Source organism: Glandiceps talaboti, chromosome 6, assembly GCF_964340395.1.
Source record: "Glandiceps talaboti chromosome 6, keGlaTala1.1, whole genome shotgun sequence".
Classification (NCBI taxonomy): Eukaryota; Metazoa; Hemichordata; class Enteropneusta; family Spengelidae; genus Glandiceps; species Glandiceps talaboti.
In genome coordinates, this window is record NC_135554.1 from 18895804 (window position 1) to 18908831 (window position 13028).

The 13028-nt window shown below is 36.5% G+C and overlaps 2 protein-coding genes across 2 annotated transcripts; one reads left to right on the top strand and one right to left on the bottom strand.

Moving 5' to 3' along the window:
* Positions 1–2468: 2468 nt before the first annotated feature.
* Positions 2469–3323, bottom strand: LOC144436739 (transmembrane protein 53-like). Its single transcript, XM_078125593.1, has one exon. The coding sequence runs from the start codon at positions 3321–3323 to the stop codon at positions 2469–2471; it is 855 nt and encodes a 284-aa protein (XP_077981719.1).
* A 313-nt stretch (positions 3324–3636) lies between these two features.
* Positions 3637–12601, top strand: LOC144436243 (armadillo-like helical domain containing protein 1). The gene is made up of 11 exons (XM_078124984.1): positions 3637–4098; positions 4605–4673; positions 5465–5631; positions 6061–6257; positions 6988–7072; positions 7628–7747; positions 8389–8461; positions 9005–9134; positions 9899–9976; positions 10457–10538; positions 11246–12601. The coding sequence occupies exons 1-11, from the start codon at positions 3893–3895 to the stop codon at positions 11263–11265; spliced, it is 1227 nt and encodes a 408-aa protein (XP_077981110.1). The 5' UTR covers positions 3637–3892; the 3' UTR covers positions 11266–12601.
* Positions 12602–13028: the final 427 nt, after the last annotated feature.

Genomic DNA, 13028 nt, shown 5'->3' on the forward strand with positions numbered 1-13028 from the left:
GGACATTACAGCCAAAATGATGAAGGCTTGGTGTTTCATTCATGGGACATTACAGCTAAAATGATGTCTGCTTGGTGTTTCACTGAGTCATGGGACATTACAACCAAAATGATGTAGGCTTGGTGTTTCACTCATGGGACATTACAGCTAAAATTATGTAGGCTTGGTGTTTCACTCATGGGACATCATTTTAACTATATATCTTAAATTATGAATAGCATTTGTAAAGCTGTACTAGATGCAACTGGGTATCACCTGTGGGTAAACATAATTTTTGCAGCTGTAGACACGACACATCAAATCAAGATGACTTTAAATCCACACCCAAAAATCAGCACCCTCAACGGTGATCCTGAATTCAACCTGTTTGTGTACTACTTATGAATAATATTGACCACTGTTTAACATGTAAAACCAGTGTTGCAGCCAGAGGGGTTTTTTGGGTCATTTGACACACATTTTTTGGACCTGGCCAACAATTTTGGAAGTGATGGGTCATAGATGACCCACACTAAAATTGTATGCAAATATGTTTAGCAAAATGATGACTACGCCTATACTATAGCAACAACCAAATGATCGCATATACTGCATAACAACAAGGTTGGATAGGCAACTGGCATAATCTTTCAGTAAATATCTAGCATGGATCAGCATGTGGGTAAATATATTTTTAAAACTGTACAGTTGTGCTACAACTCCATTGGTGCTTTTTTATAATGTCCCAAAAAATCTATGATGACCCAGAAAAATGAAAGTCTTGGGACACTGTGTCCCACTCTTTAAAAAGGCTGGCTACAACACTGTACAACGTCTAATTATTGTTTCAACAACTTTTAGTGAATATGTTGTGGTTGTCTGATCGAAAAATCATACTACAGTTTACAGTTTTACCTTGGTCACTGATTAAAACTGAGCTTTCGCTGAAGACTTAAACTTTCCACTACACTACCTAGTAGTATAATACTGACCCCTAATTAAAAGATATATCTTTGGTTATTTGACGAAAAAAATGTCCCAATTGCCGCTAGTGCGGCTATAAGGTCGATCAGTAGAAACCAGTACGGATTCAGTGGGAGATGTTATAAATTCTCCTCATCACCTCACTAGAGGGCAGTGTTCATAAACATAACAAATGGAGACTTCCTTGTCTCCAGAAGCAAAATTGCAATCAATCTATTGCAATCAATCTTTTCTGTATATCTTTCTTTTGTTCTCTAGCCTGTATTTGTTTATTTTGCTTCCTTTTAGAAAATTGAAATAAATATCTTTAAAAAAAGATTACAAAAAGATCAATAAGAGACACTGAATTATCGGTTGTATGACTGGTCCTACCTTTTCCACACATATTCAACAAAGTCTCTGCAACCAATGTAACATTACATATAGGCACACTTGGTAGAAACTAAAAGCTTCAACAATGTTCAAGTTTTGAGTAACTTATCAGGCTTTCATATTAAGCCTTGAGAACTGCTACTTCAGTAACAGAAACACAATAAAATACATCACTGTTGGGTCGTTATGCTTTTAAAATGAAAATAAAAAATGTGAAGAATGAATAAAAACTGTTTTCATAAATATATGTGGCCCACTGGTGAACTATATACACAGCAAACAAAATGGAACACTACAGAGATAGAGTCAAGCAACTCAGGTTTATACTCTTTGCATAAATTAACCATGGGGAGTGAAAAAAATTGCATAATATGCAAATATACTTTTTAATATGTATATATGATAACATTGGTGATATGGATAAGTGTAGCCTGTTACAGCACTATGATACGTTTGCCTTATCCACTGGGGTCTATGGTTAGGTTTAGTTTCCATATCATAATCGGTCTTATCGTGTGGATACAAGAGCTAAAGGACAGGAGTAACAGAACAGTGTCATAAACAGGTTGGGATAAGTGTAGTTGTACACTTATTGAAGTTCAGGGAAAGATATGCATTTAGTCATATGTAAAAGATACATTTTCTCATAACAAAATGATTATTCACAATCTCTTGAGTTATAACTAAATAATTTCAATGTTGTATCCTATTGGTAGTCTATTCCATGGTTAGTGTTTTAGTCTATATTACCGGTAAGTTTACCTTGTTTTGCATTTTACTACATTCTATATGTATGTTTTTGATGTTTTTGTGTTGTTGCAAAACAAATTCAAATGTAATAATAATTTATCACACTTTATCTCAGAATACTGCAAAGTAAAATTAGTTAAACTTATACTGCCAGCAATTACATTTCTTAGAATGGAATGGAATGGTGTCAGTTGTTTTTGACTTGTGAACTGTTTAAATATTATTTACAAACTTCTAAATGAACACATGAATTAAATAGGACACAGACTTGGCCGGCTTACACAGTGTTGTTACAGTATAATCGTAAATGGAATATCAAGTCTCTGGTCTGTCGACTGTCTCCCCTTATGCCTCCATGGCAGCAAGTAACTAAGTTTCAAAGTTTAAGTTTGTTGACACTCTGTGATAAACTGGGCGCATTGGTTGATGTATTCCTCTCTGTGCTTCGTTAAGTGTGCGCAATGTGGTGTATCCTCCCAGCAAACGAGACGAACTGGCACTCCGCTCTTTCTTCGCTGTTCAGCAAAGCTCTCAATGTCCGCGAACGGAACAATCTCGTCCGCCTTCGAGTACAAGAAGAGTTGAGGATACCGACCTTTGTCTTGCTCAAGTGCAGGCATGTACTGTCGATACTCCACATCCCATCGATGTACCGCTGGTATAAACACACCAAGAAAACGTACACACATTGCATTGACAACAAAGAGGACAGCACATGCATATCTAAGAATAAAATTGCTACTTTGCATTGCGGTTACTATAGCGCTTGATGCACCGGTAACAGTAGCTGGGGCCGGTGAACTGTCGAATACAACCCCGCCGACCTTGATTACCGATAACTTAGGATCTTTGCGATGGTCGTGGAGAATTTCGGTGATGCATCTATACAGAAATCCACCGTTGTTACTAAACACGTGGAAAAAGATTACATTTTTCTCTAATCCGAGATCAAAGAATAAATCGACGATTTTCGAAGCGGTTTCTTGAACTTTTGCCGGTCGAAGAAAGGCATCCACCATCGGAAGAATGTATCTTATTGTGGCTAACCTCTGTTGTTGATATATAGCAGCGTACTTAGCAAGATGTTTGTCCTGGCAACCACTCCATCCAAGAAGTACAACGACCGGCTCATTTCTACTTTCCACGTTACCATCGTTACTGATACCTGTACTGTCATTTTCCGGTGGAAGTGCCGGTGGAAAGGTAACGTAGAATTCCAGGTCTTCTTCGGCCGCCATTTTCTGGAGCCTGCTACTCTTACGGACGAGTCTATTATCCTTAATTAGTAGTTGAGATACTTACTTAGCATACCCATATGCCCATGGTACACATATGTCAGTAAATCTCTGAAATATAAATATTTATTGTGGTACAATAAATCATATTGCCTCTTGAAATTCATAGTCATGAAAAACAACGTCAAAGCATAATAACAGTCTTGTCAAACGTGTGCCACGATTAGAAAATCCCCCTACAACAAAATCGTTTTGTCTAAGGAAAAGGGGTATCACCTTCCCATAATGCATCAGCCCTCGCGCATGCGAAGTACAAGCGATAGCAACAACAAAACAAACTCACGAAATGTCGGACGAAATTGAGTCTAGTCCAATGTAAATGATAGTCAACAGGTGAAGCGATTGCAACAGGGTCATTAATCTGTCGAGAAGATAATACAACTTAAAAATTGGGAAATAGTATCCACGACCAGTGCCACCAATCTACGAACTCAGTGAAGTTCTAGTTCTTACACAGTACACTACCCAGACGTACTATTACAACTGCAAGTGTAATCCGGAAGTATTCAAAAATGTCCAGTGCAAAGCAAGCCACTGCTGTATCTAAAGCAATGTCAGTGTTGCAAGAGTGGGATAAAGGCTCAAAGACAACCAGGAAACAGATCTTGTTAAATTTTGTGACACAGAACTATTCGAAAACAGCACCCGAATTGGAAGCAGAATTTGCACAAGCTGCGAGTTTATTTCTAGCTCGACTGTCTGCCTGGCTTCGATTAACGTATCCTTTTCTGACCAACTCCGTGTGTTCGTTTAATTATTCTGTTCATTTTTTTAATATAAAAGTTGCCTTACATAACTGGCAGTGATTATATTCCGTTGTTGGGTTCTAATTTTGTAAATTAGATTCTCAATTTCACTTTATTTTACAGCATGCTATTACAATTTTGATATATATGCACCTCAGCCTTCAGGTAAAAATTGTTCATTATCATGTCATATGTGCATAGATTAATTCTGACTTTACATGTTCAGATATCCCTGGCCTCTGTTCTCAGCTCTAGTACTAGTATGTAAGTCATAAGGCTCCTGACTTCAGACATCTCAGCATGGTTGATGATGATACCCGTCAGATACCATGTTGTGTATGTGTTACATTTTATCTGACAATAAAGTTATGATGTCACACGTTCCATAGCATAATTGTAAGATGACAATAAAGCATTGTTATTATGTTCATGTTTTATCAGTATTGCAAAATTATAACCTTAACATGTGCTTCTCCAGATACATGGTTGGGACATGTCTTAATTTACAGCTTCAAGCTATCACTATATTTATATCAGCATCCAGTGGGTAAGTCACACTTAACATTACCCCTTCTGCCACTATTTTTCATCAGAATTGTCATGCAAGTGGATGCCCCAGACCAGGGAAAATAATGATTGAGTACTCATCATGGATACTAGGCCATTCCAGACTGCGAACAGGAAATTGAGAATACAGCACCCTTGCTGAAATTAGGGGTATCATCACCTCATTGTACTGTTTCTTAAGAGCTTTGTCCCTTAGTATTCTGTAGAAGTGCAAATCAGGGACGTTTTTTTGTATTGTTCAGACACAGAGGAAAGCAGCAGTGCTCTATGATTAACCAAGTAACCTGTACCATGTATACCCCCAAGGTACACACAGATGGGATGTAGAGTGCCACGATGGCAAATTTTGGAAAGGTCTTTTGCATACACCAAGATGTCAACAAAATTCATGTCAAATAACTTCTTGGGATGCGTTCCTAAACAAACTTTGTTACATCATTCTTAAACAAAATGAACCGAATTTCTAAAACTGATCAACCATGTTATTGACTTTTAACTTTGAACACCAGAAGTATTTTCAATCTACATCATTACAGAAGATTCTAGGCCTGAACAGCGCACCTAGTGGCCAAACTGTACAATCTTTTGTCTTTCCAATATCTCAAATATAATATATGTTTTTATTATTCAGCTTTGACTTTTCATTAAAGGCACAAACTCAATATAAAGTACATTTTTTGGAACTTTTTTTTCTTTCTACTAACATGTGTCAAGTCAGAAGAAAAGCACCATTCTAACTAGTTTATTCTTTCCTGCATCCTTTTTTTACAGGCATAAGTTTCTGGCAGAGTTTCTTGAGGTGGGTGGTGTACTAACAGTGTTAGAAATATTAGGACTGAAGCAAGCTAAAGAAGAAGACAAAACCCAAGCACTTAAATTACTGCAATGCATTGGTAATGCAGGCAGAAAATACAAAGAACTTATTTGTGAAAGTTATGGTAAGTATCAGGTAGAATGACACGCCTTTCTGTAAAGATATTGGATAATAATCATGATTCCCTTGTCTGATATGGCAAAGATGTGCAGCAAAGCAGTTTGCAGGAAATTATATGTCTAAAACAACTGCTATGGTTCCTACAAATTACATTATTGAAAAGAAAATAAGCAGAACTATTTGTAGCAACTGAGTCTGACAATATTATGGACTTCAGAAGTGAAACATTTGGAAATTTCACAAATGAGGCCTTGGTGCAGCATTCAACTGTCGTCGTCAACACTTCCAGCTACTGATGCTGTGAAACAGCACTCCTAGTGGCCAAACAAAGGCAATCTTTTGTCTTTTTGATATGACATATGTTGATATGGGTAAAGAATCAACAAATTGCTTTAAGATTATTAAAGTCATTTGTATTTGTGTGTGAAATCAGGTATCAGAGCTGTTGCAGAGTGTCTAGCAAGGTCCAAGTCGGAGGAAACCCAAAACCACGCCAGGAATTTACTCCAAATGTTAGCTCAAGGCAACCCTAAATATGAAGTCCAAGTTTACAAAGGTCTTATTGCACTCTTACCGTCCACTTCACCCAAAGCACAGCAGATGGCAGCTCAGACTCTAAGGATTGTACAGGTATGGACACTGTCCTATCATATTAACCCCAAACTCCACAAGTTTTCACACAGCACCTCAAGATTCACTGTCTGACTTGACTAGCATCATGTAAACTCTTTAATAACACCATTTTACAATGTAGCATGACAGTGTTAACCAGCATGTGTTAGCAATTGTATTAGATTAATGCATGGAGCAGTCCTATTATAACACCAGACTAGCTAAGTAACTTTAACATCAGAATGATACTGGGCTAGCATATTGAAAAGGAATTTGTGAGCTCGACTATAATACACTTTCAAAGAAATTGTAGGCAAGTTGATTTTTTTTTCACATGTATGCCATAAATGCTTTTAAGTTAGTGGCTGACAAATAAACGTAATCAATCATACTTTTCTGCAAGTAAAATACATGACTCCTAAATACTTGTTCCCTTCAGTGTAAAACATCTATAATGAATATTCATTGTTCAACCATGAATAATCAGTTCTGCTAACTCCCATGAGGTAATTTCACCCATAGCATGCAAAGAAAGCCTATAAAGACACAAGATCAAATTGATGTTTCTCATGAATTGTTGGTGATTGTAAAATCATGAAATGACTGTCCAGTACCGGTACCATAGTTTATTAAAATGCCTTTATTTCCTTATTTTACCACACTTATTATTATTATTATTATATGAAACATTACAGTCACGGAAGTAAACAGTCAGACTGTTTATAACATATTTCTACTTTACTTTCAGCCAATAGTGGGCCAAACTAACCCTAATATTGTTGACCCTCTGTTGAATCTGCTGAAGACTTTACACTTAGAAGTACAGTATGAAGGTAAGACACATTGTAACCAGAAATTTCAGCTATAGTTCATTATACCATACATGAGCCAAGATGTTGTCTTTGAACAGAATTACCTTGGTCTTTCTACATCACAGTAACCCATGTATACATCACTGGTTCTGAGGTGCTTGAAATATGAATCAAAACATTCAAAATCTTTCCAGATTTTTCGTAAATTGTGTTTGAGGAGGTCTAATTATATTATTTCCTGATAATTTCTTCATTCAGCCGGAAAATACTCCTGACCTAACGGTTTGTCACTATTGGCCTAGCAACTAGTAGTGACAAGCTTGCCCCTTAGGTCACTTGTATTGTTATTGCAGAAAACTATTGGGGGAATAGAAAAGAACCTTGTGAATTCACTACATTTGGATGTTAGATAAGAAACATATTGTTTCATTCACTCTCACTTATCAGTACAGAGCAGGCATCCATATTATGATATAGGCCTTGGTAGAAAACTGCTGTTATACATAGCAAGTGACCACAAGAACTAATCTGGCAGTCTACATCACAACCGTGCTATATCTCTTTCTTTTTTTTCAGCTATTGAACTTATCAAAGACCTAATGAAGTATGAAGTTCAAGATCAGTTGCTACAAGGATTAGTTCATAACCTCGTCCCTGCTAAGGAAGATATGATGAGAAGACCAGAGATATTAAATGGTAAGTTATCAAATACAGGAAGATAATTTTTACAGGGTTCACAGACTAGTTATTTCTGTATGTACATTGTCAGCTTGTATTGGTTTATACATGTATATATAATGAGGAGAGTGAGTCTAGGCATTAATCAGAATCTTTTCATAACACAGAGCTTGATAAAAGCAAAAGCACTAGCACATTGCCTGTGTGAGGGCGCTAACATGGCTTACGGCAATATGTGCAATGCTTCATATTCTGCTGTATTTATTACAGACACAGACAGACAGACGGAGGGACAGAGAAAGAGAGAAAGAGAGGGGGGACAGAGACAGAGACTAGAAAGAGAGATACAGACAGACAGACAGACAGACAGACAGACAGAGGAAGGCATACACAAATACATTTGCATAGCTGTCACCCAAGTCATCACTGAATCTAGATTTTGGAAGATATTGCATATTGATATTATAGATATTGTTTTTTAACTTACACAGTAAACAACCACCCCTGAGGTCTAGTTTGGTTCAAATCACAAGCAAAATATCCCCCCTCCCCTTTCAGACCGTCAGAATTTTCACAGCCCCCCCCCCCCCCCCTTGAACTCTCAATTTTTTTCACCCCAGCCTAAACAACCACTCTTCTGTATTGTTTGACTCTTACAGATCCTGATGCACCAGAGATGAAGCAGCCTCTACCAGTTTTTGTGCAACAAGCAGCTGCAGCTAAGGTTGTTGGGTAAGCATATAATAGTACATGTACTAGATGACCTGACCCTAATTTTACCCACCCCCCTAATTTTGTTTGAGTTACAAAACAGACGAGGGTATGCAATTTTTTACTGTGCCCAGTGTTCATCAGTGTATACTCACATACCCCTTAAACCCTTATGTTTCTTGTTTTGTTTACTCTGGGTTGGGTTACAAACAAGCTGGAGCACACAAAATACATATACAGTCCCAGTGTTCAGTCTTTCCGTGATATTGTAGAAATCCCTAACCCTAATGTTACTTGTCAACCTCATTCCGTTTTGAATTACAAAACAGACTAGGTTACCCATCATGACTGAGAGTAGTGTATATCAATCTTGCCAACTACCAAATGCTATATTTTTTTATTTTCTACAATCATGCGTAGGATTTGATGCCCCTGGTTGTATTTTGAATGTCCAAAAGTGCAAATATCAGCTTGAATGTGTGAATATATGAACATTTATTTAATGATTTGTAGAAGCATCCTATGATGAGGTTTCTAAATGTATGCACATTTTATTGTTCACAGTATACTTGTCAAAGAGTTTGATAACTTAGGAGAGAAGTTAATCCAGATGCGTGTAGTCCATAATCTAATGATAGCTATGGGTAATGAAGACCATGCAGATAGTCAGAGACAAGCCAGTATAACATTGGAGGTAAGTTGTTATCTTTAATATCTGTCATTATATTATGTCATATTCATAACTAAGGTGATCTAAAAGTCTACTATTAAATGGTAAAACTGGTTTTAATAAAAGTTGTCATCTCTGCAATAAAACCAATGATGGATGTAATTAGAATCATTAATGGAAATAAGAAAAGCTTGGATACAACAAAAGCTTGCTGATAGATGGCATGGCTTGCCTTCTTTCTGTTTATCTGTTGCTCTCTCTGTGTCTCTCCGTCTCTGTCTCTGTCTCTCTCTCTCTGTGTCTTTCCATCTCTGTCTGTGTCTGTCTGTCTGTCTGTCTGTCTCTCTCTCTCTCTCTCTCTCTCTGTGTGTGTGTGTCTCTCTCTCTCTCTCTCTCTCTCTCTCTCTCTCTCTCTCTCTCTCTCTCTCTCTCTCTCTCTCTCTCTCTCTCTCTCTCTCTCTCTCTCTCTCTCTCTCTCTCTCTCTCTCTCTCTCTCTCTCTCTCTCTCTCTCTCTCTCTCTCTCTCTCTCTCTCTCTTGTCTCTTTTGCCCACTTCTTGCTCACTCTCACATTTTCTCATAAATTCTGTCACTCACTCATTTTCTCTGTTGTTTTGACAATTAATCTTCATTTTTGATAAAGTAAATAGATAACACTTAATTAGACAATATTGCAAGAGACAGTTTTTTTTAAATCTCTGCATCTTATTTATCCCAACAATTGATAGTGTGATTTCTAACATTGCTATAAATGACAATTTCATACAAATGCTGTCTTTTTTATTACAGTTCCTAGCATCCTCATACCCATTGGTGGATGAACATGTCAGAGATGCCATGGGCGAGTCCCTCTATCAGGCCTTCCTTGTAAGTACCAGTAAAAACTTGATAAAAGAAAATGCACTTTGTATCAGTAACATCAGCCAATTCCAAATTTACTAGTATATTTCTCAAATGTGGGTTCATCTGTAGAATGACATTTGGAAATGATTGAATTACCAATGCATTTATGTTATATAAGTGAGAAATTCAAAAAAGTTATCTTTCTTGTTATTTTTGCTGCTTTCTATGTTTGTGTTTTTGGCTTTCCCAACCTTTTCTTTTACAAAGAATGTCAGTATTGTTAGTAATACAATAGTAAGACCTTGAAGCTGCATTTTGTTGTTTGCTGAATAAAGCTGAAAGGTGCAGGTGATGACTACCTCTGTTTGGGAACAGCACCCTCAGTGGCAACCTTCAGTCATTTTTAAAGTCAGCAGAATGGCTCAAGGGGTCGAGTGACTAAACTAGTAATACAAAAGTTGTTTACGTGATTTCATGCCAATAATAATCATTGTTCTGTTCTAGTCTGACCCTGAAGCATTGTACCTCAGTATGGATGCAGTACAGGCCGATGTACTCAGATCAAATAAAGTCAATATTCCAGGCAGTGAGTAGTCTATCCTCTCTCATTTCTACCTACTATAACCAATAGCCCACTGGCTTGGCTATCTGCCAGGCTTGACAATTGAATGAGCCACTATGTTGGAGACAGATAGGGCTACGTACTTTCATTTTAGATAATACCTTCAACTTCTGTACAAAAATTTCCACACCATTTATTGTAGGACAGTTTTATATTACGAAGTTCAAGTCCTTTGAGTAAAATAAATGAAAATCAGCAGAAGTTAAGTTATAATTTTATAAAAAGACACTGATACTGTGACATGTCACCCTTTCAATAAGCAGGGAACTCAAGTAGATTTTCCCTACTTTTTATCATGGTGAAATCCCAGGGGTGAAATCTGTGTGTGTGTGTGTGTGTGTGTGTGTGTGTGTGTGTGTGTGTGTGTGACAACAACTTGAATACCAATAACATCATTGCAATGAAGATTGAAAAATGGTGGACAACCCATGACCAAATGACAAATCGCATCATAAGAAATAGATGGAGATACACACCTATGTATAGCATAGCACAGAATAGCATAGGTACTGTACATGGAACAGCAATAACAGAACAGAACTTTATATGTATTCACCAAGTGTGTCTTATATGATATCCCACTTCTCTGTATAATTGGGTTGGAAAACACACCCAATGCAGACCATTGATGATTCTTCATCGGAAATTTTCTTTTTGTTTCCTTACTACAGTTGTTGAGATTGTGGAGTAAGAAATGGGACAATGTCAGGATAATACTGCATGGATACCAACTACTTGAATACTTGGTTTGGTGTTGTTTCACCTTATTTATTTGACACTAATGTTACCATTTGACAAATTCCATACTACACTTATAACAACAACAACAGATGTTAAAATGGTGTGCATGGAACCAGGAAATCAACTGTTGGACGAGTGGCTATTGAAGATTTTACAACCATTGTGTTTGGAGTTCAAATAGAACCAAAGAATGAACTATTGGAGACATGAAGTTTTTATAGCAATCAGAAATGCTCCATATAGTTACTTTTCATTACTGTCATTACTGCATCATTTTGCCATTCTGAACACATAAAGTAAATTGGGTGTGTTTTAAGATTGCTTCCTTGTGGTACCTTGTTTCCCATGTCTGGTCCAAATGTGACTTCAAGTCAGAATGTTATCTGCCTTCACATTATGCAGATTATTTATTTGATCCTCATGTACAAATGCCCATATTTGGGCAATAATATATACAGCACAAACAGAGTTGCTGTGACATTTCATTTATGTGGTATGTCATCTGTTTCATTCACTCAAAGTACTTCAAATTCAAAATTATAAACAGTTCTGCAAAAACATGGAGGTGTCCTACACAGACAAGTAAAAATCAGTAATTGAAGCTATTAAAATCATCAAGTCTATCAGTAGAAGCTTGTTTCTACTGCACTGTAATCAAGTAACACTGCTTACATGTATCACTTTTCAATGAGATAAGATAAATGATCCTGCTGTATGTGTTAATGTGTCTTCGTGTTTGTTAGTCTGGAGCTGAAATATTTCTATCTTTATGTAAAAAAAAAACCCAGTATGTCCCATGAGTACACCAAGGTAACCCAGCTGTTTTTGTTGCAATACTCTGCAGTCGTTATCACAACCAACCAAACAAAGAACAAAATTGCGACAAATTTGTATATTTCAAAACACCAACAATTAATATGTAAATTTGAGTAGATTTGTAGATTCATTTACCATCAGCTGTAAATATACTGCTATAAAGCCAGCGATAAATATAACACATCTCACTGTCCGTCCAAAAAAATACAATTGACTTGTGCAGTTACTAGTATTAGGTTATTGAAAAATTTGTGGAAATTTCCCAGCTGTTGACCTTTCAACTTTTATATTGTAAATACAAAGGTCATGAACTTTGACATGTTAAACACATTACTTTAATGTTTTCTAGTGTTTTTTTTTCATTCAGTAAAATATTTGAAGGACTTTGTTTATATCTGAGATTGATACATGTACATTTATGTATATTTACTGGTTGATTTAAAATAATTGTAATAAAAGTTTTCATGTTATGCGACTCCAAATTTGGTGTACTCTGGTTTTTGTTAATAATTCCTAAATTTCTTGTTCTATAGCTGTAATGAATTTAAAAATATGTCCTATGTATTTTAGGTTCAATGCCACATGTTTTTCTGTAAATGAAAAATTTAGATTTCCCATTGATTTTCCTTCATGATGCATGTGATAATAGCTGCATGGTTTTTTTTTGGAAATGCATGATGAGGAATTTTGTAAAGTCAATTAGTGACAATTAGTGTCATGTTGACCAGTCAGGAAATCACACAGATTGTGCCGTCAAAAGAAGAAAATGGAAAAAAAAAATTAAAGTGGTTGACATGAGGTGAAGATTATAGGAACAGAAAGACATGCAGTAGATCTACTTGATGATAATCAACGTCTCCACCATAAAAGCCATGGATTGTGATAGCACCCTCTACC

What these genes read in the sequence shown, in the direction of transcription:
- LOC144436243 (XM_078124984.1), top strand. Translation starts at nt 3,893, where the DNA reads ATGTCCAGTGCAAAGCAAGCCACTGCTGTATCTAAAGCAATGTCAGTG. An exon ending in AGACTCTAAGGATTGTACAG is followed by an intron (nt 6,258 to 6,987) that starts GTATGGACACTG and finishes CTTTACTTTCAG; the next exon opens with CCAATAGTGGGCCAAACTAA. An exon ending in CTTAGAAGTACAGTATGAAG is followed by an intron (nt 7,073 to 7,627) that starts GTAAGACACATT and finishes CTTTTTTTTCAG; the next exon opens with CTATTGAACTTATCAAAGAC.
- LOC144436739 (XM_078125593.1), bottom strand. Translation starts at nt 3,323, where the DNA reads ATGGCGGCCGAAGAAGACCTGGAATTCTACGTTACCTTTCCACCGGCA.